This window comes from Simochromis diagramma, unplaced genomic scaffold (assembly GCF_900408965.1).
Source record: "Simochromis diagramma unplaced genomic scaffold, fSimDia1.1 OVJJ01000321.1, whole genome shotgun sequence".
NCBI lineage: Eukaryota > Metazoa > Chordata > Actinopteri > Cichliformes > Cichlidae > Simochromis > Simochromis diagramma.
In genome coordinates, this window is record NW_024386772.1 from 14191212 (window position 1) to 14206525 (window position 15314).

The 15314-nt window shown below is 42.4% G+C and overlaps 1 protein-coding gene across 3 annotated transcripts in view; it reads right to left on the reverse strand.

Annotated features, from left to right (window-relative positions):
* The window catches only part of prkcab (protein kinase C, alpha, b), a 120437-nt gene that overhangs the window by 32788 nt on the left and 72335 nt on the right, over nucleotides 1-15314 (reverse strand). For all 3 annotated transcript variants that reach the window (XM_040051104.1, XM_040051100.1, XM_040051110.1), the window contains 2 exons: nucleotides 7795-7906; nucleotides 5870-5998 (listed from right to left, as the gene is read on the reverse strand). In XM_040051104.1, coding sequence (XP_039907038.1) covers nucleotides 5870-5998; nucleotides 7795-7906 — 241 coding nt within the window. The remainder of the gene's footprint in view (nucleotides 1-5869; nucleotides 5999-7794; nucleotides 7907-15314) is intronic.

A 15314-nucleotide genomic window follows, 5' to 3' on the forward strand; every position in this document is an offset into this window, starting at 1 on the left:
CAGTGTCAGCGCAGGGTAAAATTTATTTGTGTTCAACTACGCTTTAAACCTGAGGCAAAGATGTCAGCAGTAGAAAATCTCACCCTGAGTAAACCGCCGTGCAATCCGCCATCCTCAGATGCTCTGAGTGTGTGTGTGTGTGTAGGCAAGTCATGAGGGGATGTTTGCATGTTTGCCTTTTCTTAAAACTCCAGAATAAACGTCTGCTCATGCCCATAGGTTATTTATGTGACTTTCATGAGAAGAAACGGCAATTCGGGAGAGGAGTAAGAGAAGGATGAAGGATGCAATCAGAGGAAAGAAGAAAGAACCAAGCAAGGATGGAGAAAACAAGAGAAAAAAGCCATGAAGAACAAAAGCAGAGGAAAGGACAGAGATTATGGAGGGAAATGAGTAGTCATCCAACTGAAAAAAAGATAGGGTCCTATGATGATGTCCTATTGAGGAAGAAAATGGATGTGGGGAAAACCTAGACGGGTGAGGCGAGCCCAGGTCTCAAAGGAACAGGTAGGCGAAGACAACACGAAAAGTCAATATTGGAGGAAAGATAGAGGAGAGAAAGAAGGAGACAGAGAGGAGCGGGTAACAGAGAGAGAGCCTCGAGAGCTTTGTCTGTTTTCTTGGCTGGAAAGATTTAATCAAGTTCACATCGTGCGGTGAACCACAAAGGCCCGCCACTTGTCTGAGGGGAGCCAGAGGGGAGCCAGAGAACAAGCTGAGCCTTCGCTGTTCAGACCGCTGTCGTTAGGGAGGAGGGGAAAAAAACGCAACCCAAAACAAAGCAGCACAAAGCACACACTTTCTCTCCCGCCCCTCCTGTGTTGATCTTTATCTACTTGTTACCAAAGAAAACTCTCAATCATGTTTAAAGCTGCGTGTCAGCATCAGTCTCATTTTCAGCTTTATTTCACTTGATGAAAAACTCTTTATCTATATTTATGGATTTAAAAACTTTCATGGTACAGTAGAAGCGCTCTTTGCACCTGATGATAAAGATCTTCTATTTAGCTGAAATCATCAACATTATTATGTTAACAGCTTTCATTTCCAGCTACAGGAAGCCCCTGTGAACTCACTGTATGTGTCTGCTTGACACCAAGCAGGAGACACATGATGTTAATGACTCTCTGTTGAACAAAGTGGAACCTTTTTACAGCTGAATAGACAAATGGAGACCCATGTGTATCAAAAAGAAGAGCAAATATTGGGCTTGTTGTACGTTGGCAGGTGGGCAGAGCCAGTAATAGACCATTAAAATACTAACCATGGTTATTTCAATAACTAGTCACTTTAGTCTGAATAATGTCCCCCTTCAAGGTTTGATAAGTTTTTGCTTGTATGCAAGAAAACAGTCAATGTTGTCTACAAAATTAAATAACGGGTTCTCAGAGTGGGTGTCAATAGAAGTTGAATGCACTCACCAGTCAGTTCATCAGGCACACGTGTTTAACCACTCGTTAACATTACTATCTAATCAGCCAATCACGTGGCAGCAAGTCAATGCATGTAAGCATGGAGATGTGGTGGTGGGCCATGGTACCTAAAATAGGCACTCAGTACAATGAAGGTATACAGGAGCACCTCTGAATCCCAAGTCAAATCACAGGGTTGCAGCAGCAGAAGTCCACACTATATTCTGGTGTTCCTGGCAGACTTTGGGTCCCTTTGTACCAACTGAGCATTGCTGAAACGCCACAGTTTACCTAAGTATTACATGAGTATTACATGGTATATCCAATAAAATGGCTAGTGAGTGTATAAGTACAGCTTTTTTGCTTATTTTGCTTGACTTGAATGGCCTTTTAAATATAGGTTTGCAATGTCCGTCCATCCAACCATTTTCTTACGCTTATCCAGGGCCGGGTCGCGGGGGCAGCAGCCTAAGCAGAGAAGCTCAGACCTCCCTCTTCCCAGCCACCTCTTCCAGCTTGTCCAGGGGAACACCAAGGCGTTCCCAGGCCAGCCGAGAGACATAGTGTCCTAGGTCTGCCCCGGGGACTCCTCCCGGTGGAACACCTCGCCCAGGAGTCATCCTTATCAGATGCCCGGACCACCTCTACTGGCTCCTTTCGATGTGGAGGAGCAGCAGCTCTGCTCTGAGCCCCTCCCAGATGGCTGTACTCCTCACCCTAAGGGAGAGTCCAGCCATCCTTTGGATAAAGCCACCTACCCACAGCTCATGAGCATAGCTGAGGGTAGGGACGTAGATCAACCGGTAAATTGAGACCTTCGCTTTTACACTCAGCTCTCTCTTCACCACGACAGACCGCATCGTATTGCTGTGCAATCCCACCATCCTCAGATGCATTGTATTGCTGGAAAATAATCCATAGCTTTAATCTACTGTACAGTAACACCAATGCCAATGAGATTAAATGCACTTTCCCAAAAATAAAACCTTTAAAAAAAACAATAAAAAACTAAAGCATGTGAGCTGCAGAAGGTATAGCAGGTCCCAACTTTTTCTGCTTGACTTTTCTGTCTGATTGATTTGAGCACAAACCTAACTGACTGACTAATGAAATAATCACATGTTGCAGCTCTGACAAATACAGACAGAGCAGCTGTATGATGAAAACAAACACAGAAGTCCAGAGTTTATATTTTATCAAAATATCAAATGCCACAAATGCCAGTAGCAGGTGCTGCAGAGCATACTGTGGTACATTCAGTGAGAAGTAGCACAAACACATTTAAAAAACACTGGAAGGCTGGTGGGTGTTGTGGCGTGTGTAAGCATAAAATCAAGGACAGCAAGGCAGAAGAAAAAGAAGGCTTATCAATTCAGCACGGTAGCAGCCACCTATGCCGCAGTCTCTGCAAACGCGTTCACTTTCAGCAGTGTCCGTCTAGCCAAAAAGACTGAGGTAACCATGTCAACGAGATCCCTGCTGTCATCATCACGGCTAATAGCCTGCCTCGTTTGCCCATCGTCACCATCCCACAAGTCAAATTCACAGACAGACGAAAAACAAGAACATAAAAGAGGACATGTAGCTGTCAGCACGGTGCACCAGATCAAAGCAGTAATACACACAAAAGAGCTGGATGTTGTGTGCAGCACACCAAATAATAAACTGCAAAGTAAAACAACAACAACTGAAAAGCACTGCAAGCAGACCGAACAATCAATGTCAGACTGATGCTGAATATTCCTCATTTTTCCCCCCATTTTGAACACTATAAACGAACACACACTTTTTTATGAAAGCAATATATTTCCACGTCAATCACATCTGCCACTCTGCTCCCGCTGTGGCTGCAGGTTATTCCTGTCTGAGCCGCACTGAGTTAGAAACTATTTATTGGCCTCAGCAATCATATTCCCTGACCACCCCTGTCTCGCCCGGCTATTGCATGTGTGTGCGTGCGCATGTATGTGTGTGTGTGTGTGTGTGTGTGTGTGTGTGTGTGTGTGTGTGTGTGTGTGTGTGTGCTTGAGTGTGACAGTGAGAGAGGTTGTGGAAGTGACCCAGCAGTCATTTCTCTCACTGCCAAAGGGTTTTTAACACCAGAGAGATCTCCACTCCAGGTGCTGCTTATGACTGACAGGATAATTTGGAGGTGTTGAAAACACACGCACACACACACACACGCATGCACGCAGGCTATAAAAGCAGCAAAGAGTTGATTTTTATGCTGGCAAAGTAGCACGCTACATTATTTTTAGACATAAGTCACAGTTTTTATTAAGTTACAGGCTGGAAAATTGAAGAGGATTTAGTTCCTCTTGTTTTTATTCATTTTTGTATTTTATGTATATAAGTTTAGATTAGTTATTTATAGTTGGTTTACACAGCTTTGTGTATGTATGTGTACGTATGTGTAATGTGTGTATATAGACACGTGTGTGTGTGTGTGTGTGATTTACATTGCTGTGCTTGAGAGCCACCATCTACCGGAACCAAATTCCCTGTATGTGTCTGCACATATACTTGGCCAATAAACACGATTCTGATTCTGATTTTAAGTAAATCCTTCTGTCAAATAGTGTGATTTGGAATCAGGTAACACTTTATATTACAGCTGGGGCTGGGTAATAAAACAATAAAGATAATTATCGCAAAATAACTTTTTCTCCATGGAAATAGCAGACAAGATTTGTGTCCCAGTTCAAGGATTGCATCCTTCAAAGGCGGATTACATCAAAGTGTGGCGTAGAAGGCAAGATTCATTGCGCCCCAGTGGCAGTGGATCATTTTCTTTTTCAAAACTTTTCAAAATTTATTAAAAAAGAAAAAAAAAGAAAAAAGATGGGAAACAGCCCAAAGAAAGCAGCTGAGAAATAAACTTTTAAAAGTAAGTAATGGGTTTCATACGACTCAGTTATCTAACAGTACAAATAACAAAATAATGAGGAACCTTAAACCTGTGGAGCATGAATCATCAAATTTTTTTAAACTACCTGCGAAGTGAAAAAAATTAAGTTTTAATTGTTTAAATTTGATTATTAATATGTTTTTGCTATATCTGGCTTTTAAAGGTGTTTCGGGGGCTGGAGAGTCACACTGATGATGTAGAAACTTACAGAAACCCATTTATCAAATATAAAACATTCTGCATTACCAATTTACCAATACTGAGTACCAATAACATATCCTAATATGCAGCTTTCACTTTTACCAGGACAAGCCGTTTGTAACATTACGATTTTACCACATTGTAGTTTAAATTTATTGGGATTTTTTAAATTTGTTTTCCCCATTTTCTACCCCAAAATAGAAAACCTTCAAGGAGGATTTCCAATTTTTTTTCTGGTAAAGGCCTTGGTCTGCGAGTTATCCATCCTGGCTTCTTAAGAGTGAAACATGTAATGCTCCAGAAACATGCTAGAGCATTACCCAAGCCTACTTGTTCCTTCAACTGTATGATGTTGCTGTCAGCTTGGGTTTGCCACATTTATTCAGCTTCTGATGTTTCTCACTGTATCAGGTTGGTTAGCCAGCAGCTTTGTTTTTTTTTTTTACGTCTGGAACTTTTAAGTCCCACAGGATGTTCACTTTGCTGTCCTTAAATAGTTTGGCGTGTCCCATTGGGACATGGAGACTTCCAACCCAAATTCCACACAGATGTTCTTGTACACTGTCCTAACCTCTTTGTTATGCTTCACTCGTGTACATCATCTATCTGCTGAGGATACGTCTTGAAGAGTTTGATCTTCCACAACCTCTAGAAACTGCCGGTGACCTTGCCAAACTTGATAACTGGTTTAGGCCTGTGTGACTGAGGTCTAATGGGAAAATTATGGTTCAACAGTGGAAGTGCGCAGGGAGTCATGAGCAGCTTCGGACTGCCCACTGTTGTCAAATAGGGGTAGTGTCAAAAAAATGGTACAAAGCGTCACTAGGTAACTGTTGCTTGTGCTATTGTTGATCCATCAGCTAGCCACAAAGACCTGAAGTGAAAACAAGCAATGAAAAGCAGTCACTGCAGCCACTGTCTGTATTTTTCATGCTGTATTTTTTTTTTATCTTTGATGTCTTGTTTTTCTTGCTTTTCCCATTCCCAGTGAGCTCTGTTACTGCTTCCATTCCTGTTCCGACCAACTTGTCCACTAATTAGCATTTGACCAACACACAGAGCATCATTTATGTCAAGCACCTCTCCATAGGCTCCGTGTGGGCAAATACCTCTGTAAACAGACATAACCGTGGTAGCATAAATTAAGCATGAGGTGCTCCAACTAAACTTCCCAACCCTACAGCAATGGTGTATATCTAATTGAACTTCCCCTACATCTAGAAAAATGCTGTAACATTTTCGTGTGGTAGATTAAAGTTAAAAATTGAATATGAATACATCCAACATAACTCTGAGACTGAGTACTTTTGTGCAATCAAGTGATTTACAGACAATAATTTAAACCAACCTGTGACGTGTAGCCTGTCTACGCTGACCTCTATCTTGAGGAACAGGCGACCCCGGCGCTCAGTGTGGTCCGTCCCACACAGGCTCGGCACATTGACCACACACTGTTTGTGCACGTTCATGTCGCAGGCTTGAAAGAGACAGGAAACAGAGACAAACATACAGAGGGTTGACTTCATCTGGAAAGGACTTTGTGTTTGGCTTTTTTTTTTTTTTGACTTATGCGTGCAGTCATGCAACAATTCATGCTATTGCTAAATGCTAATTTAACACTTGCTGAATTTGAGGTTGAATACTTATATAACAGAAATGTTTAGGGTAAGAGGAGTTACTGTATTTGCATATACTAAAGAAGATGCTGATGTAAAGAACATCTTCTGCCCCTGAAGAAAATATACAAAAATAATACATTTTTGAGAAGGAGAACCACAACACAGGAAGATACACAGAATTACTCCAGTTAGCAAAAGATCAAGATTATTTAATAATTGTAAGTTAAACTTTATCCTAAGCTTTGCTGTGCTTACATAGATGCTGGCAAGAAAGTAAGTTGTGTCACTTTCAGACACATACTGACAAAGATAAAGCCCTTAGCTACTCTACTAGTGCAAAGGGGATGCCTGTGAAGCAGTGCAGCTCTTTCAGATAAAACAGTTATACAAGGCTCAAGTTTGGACACCTTTTGTAAGCTCTGTAAGTCAGAATATTTCCACTGAAATATTAATTAGTTTCTCTATGAGTATTGAAGCATGTTGTGTTTAGGCATCACAGTGACAGAGCCCCTCAAAGAGCTGTATGCTGTGCTAACATGACAAAACATTTATTGCAGAGAGTAATCAGAAATGTCTGTTTCAAGTGGTTAAAAGCAGTAATTAAAAGCACCGCTTGCTTTCTCAAATGTGCTGTCTAGTACTTTAACATCAATAAGTAATCACCACATGGATGTGCTATAATCCCTGTGAGCAGATGAGATCACCGTTCAGCGGACTAGCAGTGGGTTGGATGTTGTAGGAAATGTGCTGAATCATGTTACAACATGAGCAAAGGCTGCTGGATTCTAATAATTAAAGATGCTCTTTGTCACGAATCAAAAAGGCAGACGAGAAATGTGTTTTTAATTATTAAATTATCGCCCTGGGATGAGCTAGAGTGCCACCTGACTTTCTTACAGCCTTTCTTCCCCTCTATATACTGCACTTTGTCCTCCTCTCTCTAACCCTCCATCCGTCTCTCCTGCTCTCTTCCCTTCCTTCCTCTTCTTGGCAGGCTTGTCAGGCTGACATGCCGAGAGGAGACAAGGAGAGACGAGAGATGGGGAAGCAGCTCGTAATAGCGATGGCCTCCCCACATCAATTTGTTCTGGTGTGCTCCCATTACCATCTGTGATGAGGCCACCACCAGAGACCCACAGATGGATGGACAGAACAAGAGGAAGGGAGAATGAGGCACGGTGATGGATGAAGAGGCTTTGGGGGGAGGAGGGAACAGGAAATGTACAGTGAAGGATATAAAAGTGGGAGAATCTAAAGAGAAATTTGTTGTTGGAGAAGGAAAAAGAGGTGTGGAAGTAAGTGATCAGGGGAAAATACCAGGGACAGTGGAGGGGAAAGGAAGGAAAGAAGTGGAAGGGAAAGGAGACTTTAAATGAGGGAAATATGGTGCCGGATCGGGGTCATACATGCAAAGAAAAGGAAGAAGACTTGAAGGAGGAGCGTGGGTGGAAAGAATGGGAGCACACAGAAGACTCAGCAGGGCAGGATAGTGAATTGTGCCTGGGCTGCAGATGTGTCTGAGTGTAGTACAGTACCAGCCTATTCCCATCTGTTCTCATTAGGTGCGGCTCTAGGACGTAAACCGGCACAGCGTGTTTGACATGGCCGCGCTCTGCACGCTCACATGCACACATGTGAACAAGGTGATACTCACTGTCACATTTCATCCCTTGGTGGATGAGCCCATACAGCAGCGAGCCACAGTGGTCACAGAAGGTTGGACTGCCGTATGTGTGAATCTTGAACTTGTGCTTGCTTCTGGGGTCCTGGGCAACAAAGACAGAAAACAGTAAGATGATTACAGCGAGTCACACCTCATTTCTTTTTATTTTGACTTTCTTTTTCAAAGCCGTCTTGAGCAATAGTTTTTGAAAGTTTAAAGTTTTACTTTGGACATTGGCTGCTTTTTCACTTATTTTCAGTTCAGTCCTTGACCACGACCATTTTCAGAGTATTTTTGTATTTGTTAATCCATTTAACACTGACCCATGAATCATTCAAACATAAAAAAGAAACAAGAACAAATCCAGCAACGAGCTGCCACAGGACCTGAGGGGTGAGTCCACAGCCATCTGTAAAACACAGTGTAGGCTTTGTAATGGTTTGATCCCAAACACACTGCCAATGCAGTAAAAAGCATACATGGATAGAAAAACACATCAGTCATATCAGTCATGGATTGGTCTCTCCAGATGCTGGATCTCAACATTACTGATGCACTGTGGGATCATCTTAACAGAGAAAAGAACAAAAGGCAGCCGACCCCCAAGAAGAGCTTTGAATGGCCTTAAGGAAGCCTGGAAAACTATTCCTGAAGACAACTTAAGGAAATGACAAGAACGCTGACTAGAAAGTCAGGCTGTGTTAAAGAATAAAGGTGGTCGTATCAAATATCGACTTTCAAGCTTGTTAGAATTGTATAAAATCTTCTTTTGCTTTTATGCGTTTCACTGTATGCTTGTTTCAATAAATCTCTGCACATAGTTCCCCATTTTCCTACCCAATTAAAAAGAAATCAGTGGTAGCTCAAGACTTTGCCGCAGTACTGTATGTAACTGATGCTAGGATAGATACAACGTTAACCAGCTTCCTCAACAGTATTGAATACATTGTACATGCCAATTTTTAAGCTTGGAGTTTCTGATCAACTATGACAGCGGCGCTCAGCCTCCAGGCCACGTACCGGTCCGTGAGTCGTTTGGTACCGGGCCGCGAAAGTTGAGGCTTGGGTGTGAAATGTACGGTTTTCATGGTTTTTATCGCCAACTCTGTTTCCCTGGGTCTTTTCCTGTGTTGTAGTTGTGTGTCTTATTTTGAAAGAAATATTTACACGTTACCATAGCGACCAGAGAGCATTAAGGGGCAGAAAGGAGGATGTTACTCTCAATGTTGTTAGCGCATTTCAGGAGGACGCTGCTAATAAAGTTACACAATTACACAGTGAATTCGCATTTATTATTATATTTACAAAATACCACAGATTTTGACTTGGTTGTATCATTTTATTTTGTTGTATTTGTCTGCGACACCTTAAAGGCCGGTCTGTGAAAATATTGTCAGACATTAAACCGGTCCGTGGCACAAAAAAAAGTTGGGACCGCTGAACTATGACACAAGAATCTTAGAAAAACATGGATTGCAGCTTAAGAATTTCTTTGCAACATGTTAAATCAACATTTCTTCCAATGTGTTCACCAGGTTAGCTAATTTCCACAGTCACCACAAAATAAACATAGCTATAATTAAAGGCCTGCAAATGAGGGTGGATAAACCCCCACCAGCATTGCCTCCATCATTCTGAAATGTGTCAGAGTGGCTGGATGTGTAATTATCCAGGCCACTGACTGAGTAAGTGGGCCCACATCATTGAAAAATGCCCTTTTCTCCACAAACACGCTAAATCAGATAAACAAGAAAATGACAGAAGAAGGGCGCGAGAGAGATGACAGCAGAGGGAGGGCGGAGGAAAGCCTGTGTGTGAAAGAGGAGGGAGCCGTTAGGGTGTGATTGGCAGGGGAATGACTCAGTGGCGTGAGGGTTCCAGAAAAGTCTAATTAACATGTTCTTCTTTTAGTAAGCATGCCTATTTTTACCCCTTTCCTCCAGCCTTTCTTCGAGGCTTTTCTTGTGAGGAAAAAAAAAAAAGACGTAAAAAAAGATGGCGTTTTGGTCAGGCCCCTTGTGTCCCGACTGTCTTTTCTCTCGGGTATTCTGCAGACCATTTTTACCTACTTATTGTTGCATGAACACTTCTTCCTCTCCATTATTCAATTGTTGGAACAGTGAATTTATCCTAAAAGAGACTTGCTGAGAGAACTGCAGACACCAGGGACCCAAACAGCAACTGAAGAGAGCTCACATCTCTCTGCTCTCTGTTCCTGTGCCTTTCTTTGTCTTTATCCAGCTTTTTCCTCACTCCTTTCCCCAGCAATCTGTGGACAGTGAGCCCAGGAAGTTTCTTGCTTTTTCTGAAGCTTTTATAGGTTTTCTCTCTTTAACGCTATGTCACCGTCTCTTTGCTTTTGCTCCCACTCTTCTCAGGAGCTAAGGCTGTAATAAAATTGTATTTTTTTCTCATGTACTTGCAGCCCGAGTCTTTAACTCAGGATTGCAGGAAGAGGCAGGGCGTGAAAACATAATGTGTTTAGTAACCTTGGATTCCGAACAATGTACTGGTGAAGGCGCACAGATAAGTGCAGATGCACATCATAAGCAAAATCTAATACTTGCACAGGTTCAAACTAATTTCTCTCTCCCTCTCTTTCTGGCTCTCTTATGAACTGCCTGGCGATCTCTAATAAGCAAGATGATGATATAAGACATCATAACACCATCAGTATCTCAAAATCACCACATACTTGCCCCAAAACCTCTCTTAAAGTTAGAATAGAATAAATTAAGCGTACGTAGCATAACCCGCCTGGACTTCCTGCTCAAAACCAATACCAATACCAACATTAGCAGTATCCACAGCACCACCAGATCCCAAAATGTTGATTCTGTTCATCTGGAAGTAGTGTTTTCAGTAGGAAAAATGTTGCATCACTCATCCAAGTGACTTCTTCAGTCTCAGCTGACTGCAGGTTTCCCCAATCTGTTTATAAGATTGGGGGAAATGCTGAAAACGCTACGTCGCTACATCGCTACGTCCAGATGAACAGAATCAACTTTTGGGGATTTACTTACCTGGATGATTGAGCATGCATCAAGAAGCACCACCAAATGTTCATTACAGAAGATGGAAGTGCAGATAAAACCTTCTTTTGGCGAAAGTGACTAATTTGTATTATTTTTTTCAACTAGTATAAACCAATGCAAATCAGGCGATTGCACATTACACACTGTTTGAGACGATCATGAATCATAGAACATGGCTAACACCATTAGCAGGATCTCTCTTGTACAGATGTTTCAGATCTACAAAAAGAAGGAAAAAGAACAACAAGTTGTTTCTTTCTTTGTTGTGATTAGGTTTCAAAAATACTAATATGCATAATATTTAAATGTACAAACACTTGAAGAGGCAGCACACTTGGCAGCTTTTGATTGTGGCCCACGCTGCCACATTTAAAAAATAAAAAAAAACCCACAGTTTGGTTGAGTGAACACACAGTTATGGATGTTTTTCATTTTTTCCACCAGAGTCAGAGGGCCCGTGTTGCTTGATGTGAGTATGAGGCACAAAGCCTTAATATCCCAGGGAAACCTTTGCCGTTAGCACTGCATGGCTTTTTCGACTGTCCCGTTCAGCCTTGGGATCCCTATTCACCAGCTGGACCATTGTTTCCACATCACCTTTGAATCGAGCTGCTTTTTTCCGTCTCTCATGGTCTGTCAACTCAGAGGCTGCTAAACAAATCACATGTAGTGGTAAAAGTCACCAGCAGCAAACGCTGTGGTGGCTCTGATCTCATCTGTGTTAGTCTATAACACTATTTCTAAAGTTACACTGTTTCTCTGGCTTCAACCGGACCGTTTTTCTTTGTTTGCTCTCCCAAAATCTCTATTAGTGTCATTTTATATCCAGTATAAATTCTGAAAATTAAATATTGCCTAAATATTACCTGATGAAACCGGCGCGTTCTAATCTTTTCCATCTGGTGATGCAAATAATGAATTAAAACAATCCTGAGCTGTTTCTTTACACAGAGATTTTTGGCCCTTTGGGCCTTTTAAAAGTGTCAAGTCATTCATCGCTGGGTGCTGAGAGAAACACTGAAAGATATTCGTACTTGCTTTGTTCGCTTAGAAGCAAACATGCACATCAACATCGACCGGAGCTTTCAATAGCGGCGTTCTACAGGTGACTTGTTTGTCTGCTCCTCAGTTTTCATTGTTGTTGAAACCGCTATGAAAAACATGATTCACAGTTCATCAAGAGACAGTCAAAAACGTAAGGAGGTTAGTCACAGAGCCCAGGCACTGGAAAATAAAATTCACAAAACCGCGCTTGCATAATGCACAAAATAAAAACATCTGAAAGTATCAAACCTATTTAATAGGTCATCCTTTTAGCCTCAAACACCCTCTCAGTTATTTGAATACAGGACTGTGCTGAGGAAAGGTGTTATCAGATGAACCGCATTAATACTAACAAACAGAGCTGTGGACTTAAAAATGGGAGGTTTGGCTGTGGTGAGTCAAGATGCTTCTGCTGCTGCTGAGTTTCTCAGAGCGTAAAAGGTAACAGTAACAATAACTAACAATAATCTATCTATCTATCTATCTATCTATCTACATATCTACACACACACGTAAGGTGGAACAGTGGTTGCCTCACAGCAGGAGGATTTGGGTTGCGAATCCACCGGGTGGCTGAGGCCTCTCTGTGTGAAGTCTACACGTTCTCCCCGTGCTTGTGTGGGTTCTCTCCGGGTACTCCAGCTTCCTCCCACAGTCCAAATGCATGTTAGGCTGATTGGTGATTTCAAACTGCCTTGGGATAGACTGGCAACCTGTCCAGGGTGTACCCCACCCCTTGCGTTTGGACATCTGGACTCGCAACCCCGTGACCTTGAACTGGATAAGTGGTTAAGAGGATGGATGGATGGCAAAAAACACTTTTCCAGTTCGGGATGTTTTGGGTAATCATATCCGATACTTTATTCTGCAGAACTGCTCAGATTCGATTGTTTACAACACTCTCGGCACTGTCTGCAGCACATGTGGCAGCAGAGGATGACAGTAGTGTCTCTTCAGTACAAGCTGCTAACCAATTTATGAAATACAGTGCTGGAAAGTTATTAAACAATGACCTCATCATTTACCCTGTCCAAAATAACTCTAGTTGCATGTATAAACATGCATACATGTGTGACTGTAACTAATTTTGTGGAGCATAAAGCAATCCATCCATCCATCTTCTTCTCTTTATGCGATTTGGGGGTCACTGAGGGGCTGTAGCACACCCCAGTGGTCACGGGGTGAGAGGCTGGTTGCCAGACTGTTGCAGTGCTAATACAGACAAATGTAGGAAGCGAGGAAGGAACTCGCTTTTCGGGGCTTTGAAGCAGACTGCTGTTTGCTTGCAGACATTCTAGACTACGGTTGCCTGGGTAACCCTCTAATGTATTTACTGCCATTAAACATGTCAATCAACAGTATCCCGCGCTCTGCCTGGAAGTTGAGAAAAGTTAGTCTCACCCATCTTGACCCACGTTGCCAGGTCACTCACTTTCTGCGGCCTCAGCAGAATTCAATTCTCCTTCAGAGTGAATGCAGCCTAACAAGTCTGTGTTTGAACTGTGGAAGGAAGCTAGAGCACCCAGAGAGAACCCAAGCAGACCCAAGGAGAACACGCAAAACTCCACATAGGAAGGCCCCCAGGCAGCTGACAAGTCTAGGATCTTCTTACTATAAAGCAACAGTGCTAAACACAGCAGCACTGTGCTGCCCAATCCTCAGCTGTCAAAAAACATGGCAAGGCTAAAAAAGGGTGGTGCTGCCAGATGGAACAAAAGAAAGTCAGTCCGATGCAGCTCAGTCCCAGATGGCTGCAGCGTGTAGTCAGCCATGAATCTCTGCCAGGAATCGTATGACTTTCATGTTGCCTAATCTGACACAGTGATATCAACAGGCAACCTTTTTTAAGTGTTTATATAATTTAAAGTTAAAAGTACTTCCATGGGAAATTTGACAGGAGAATTGGGACCAACAGCAAAAGGTTCTTTAAGGTTCACCTGGCCCAGGTTAACAGAGAGACACTTTGTGGAGGTTAAGGAAGTTCACCAGACAGGAGGTGTGACCTCAGCCTACTCCATTATCCTGTCAGGTCTGATCTCAGCGCTCCGCTGCAGTCGCAGGTCTCTTACTGGGAAAAGTAGCACGAACCTCCTCGAAGCAAAACTTCGGAACTGAATGTCAGATCTTCGCTTTAACACGAACAGATTGGAGAACTGAAATGGTTTAATGATTTAAGTCAGCAAAGCTCCATCAGGAATTGTTTTTCTGTTCATCGTTTTACTTTTTATTTATTTATTTTCTTTATTTGTATTTATGCGCTCCACAATCACACAATAGATAACAGCAAAACGGTCCCCAGACATCACTGGGGGGAATTAAATCCCTCAAAAACACCAACAGAGAAAAACAATGAAACTACAATTAAATTAAAAGACCAGAATCATACTGTGTTTATGCAAGAATGTGCATGCTCGTGTGAGTGCCTGTGTGCGTGTTGGAAAAAGGCACCTGGGGTAACAAAGTGAACAACTGTACAGTTGCTATGGTGATAACGGGCTGGAGAAAATGCAGTGATAGATTGAAAGCAGGCAGGAAAAAAAACTAAGAGAAAGAGAGAAGGAGGTTTAATAAAATTAAGCATGTGCTGTACAACTATGAAGAGAGTCTGGTTAGAAGTAAAGGAACAAGAAGAAGAAAAGAGAGTGCCAATCTCATAGCCAGATACACGTGATGAAATGCTCCCTTTTCTTCCAAGCTCAAGGTCAGGTGAAAGAAAGGACTGCGCAGGGTTGTTTTTAGCTGAGAGAATCATCAGTTATTCTCTGCCGGTAGAGTGGAACCCAAAACAACCAGTGTTGTCAGGCTCGCCCAAACAAACACTGCCCAGAGCTTCAGCTGAACAGGCGCTAGTCTGACCCGTGATGGTGAAGGGCACACACTGCTTATTGCACTCTGTGACTGCATTAAAATGAGTGTGCCTCAGTGTTTGTGTGCGCATCTGTCTGTTAGAGTGTGTATGATGGTACGAGCACCAGAAAAACAAAAAGGAGAGAAACCAGCGCAAAAGAAGAATGAATAGAAATAGAAATAATAGAAGGAAAAAAAAAGATAGATGTCTACCAATGTGGAGACAAAGAGAGACACATGGACAAAAAAGGAGAACGATGGCAGAGAGAAAGTTGGGCGGCGTTTGTGTGCGAGTGTGTTTGTGGGTGGGCGGGTTTGTTGCATCAAAGTAATACCAAATCTCCAGGCCAAGAGTTGAGACTTTCCACACTCAAGCCACCGTGGGCTTTAGTGAACTGGCTGGCGTACACAATGCCCAGACAAACTCTGTAAATTACACAGCGCATTTACACAGAGGGACGAGCCGCAGTGACAGTCAAAGTGAATCAAAGGCACAAGAAAACATTTTAAGCTGGGATTAAAAGGTACGGAAGCCCAGAGAGGCAAGGGGTGAAAAACTTTTGCAGGAATTATCTTTTATAATGT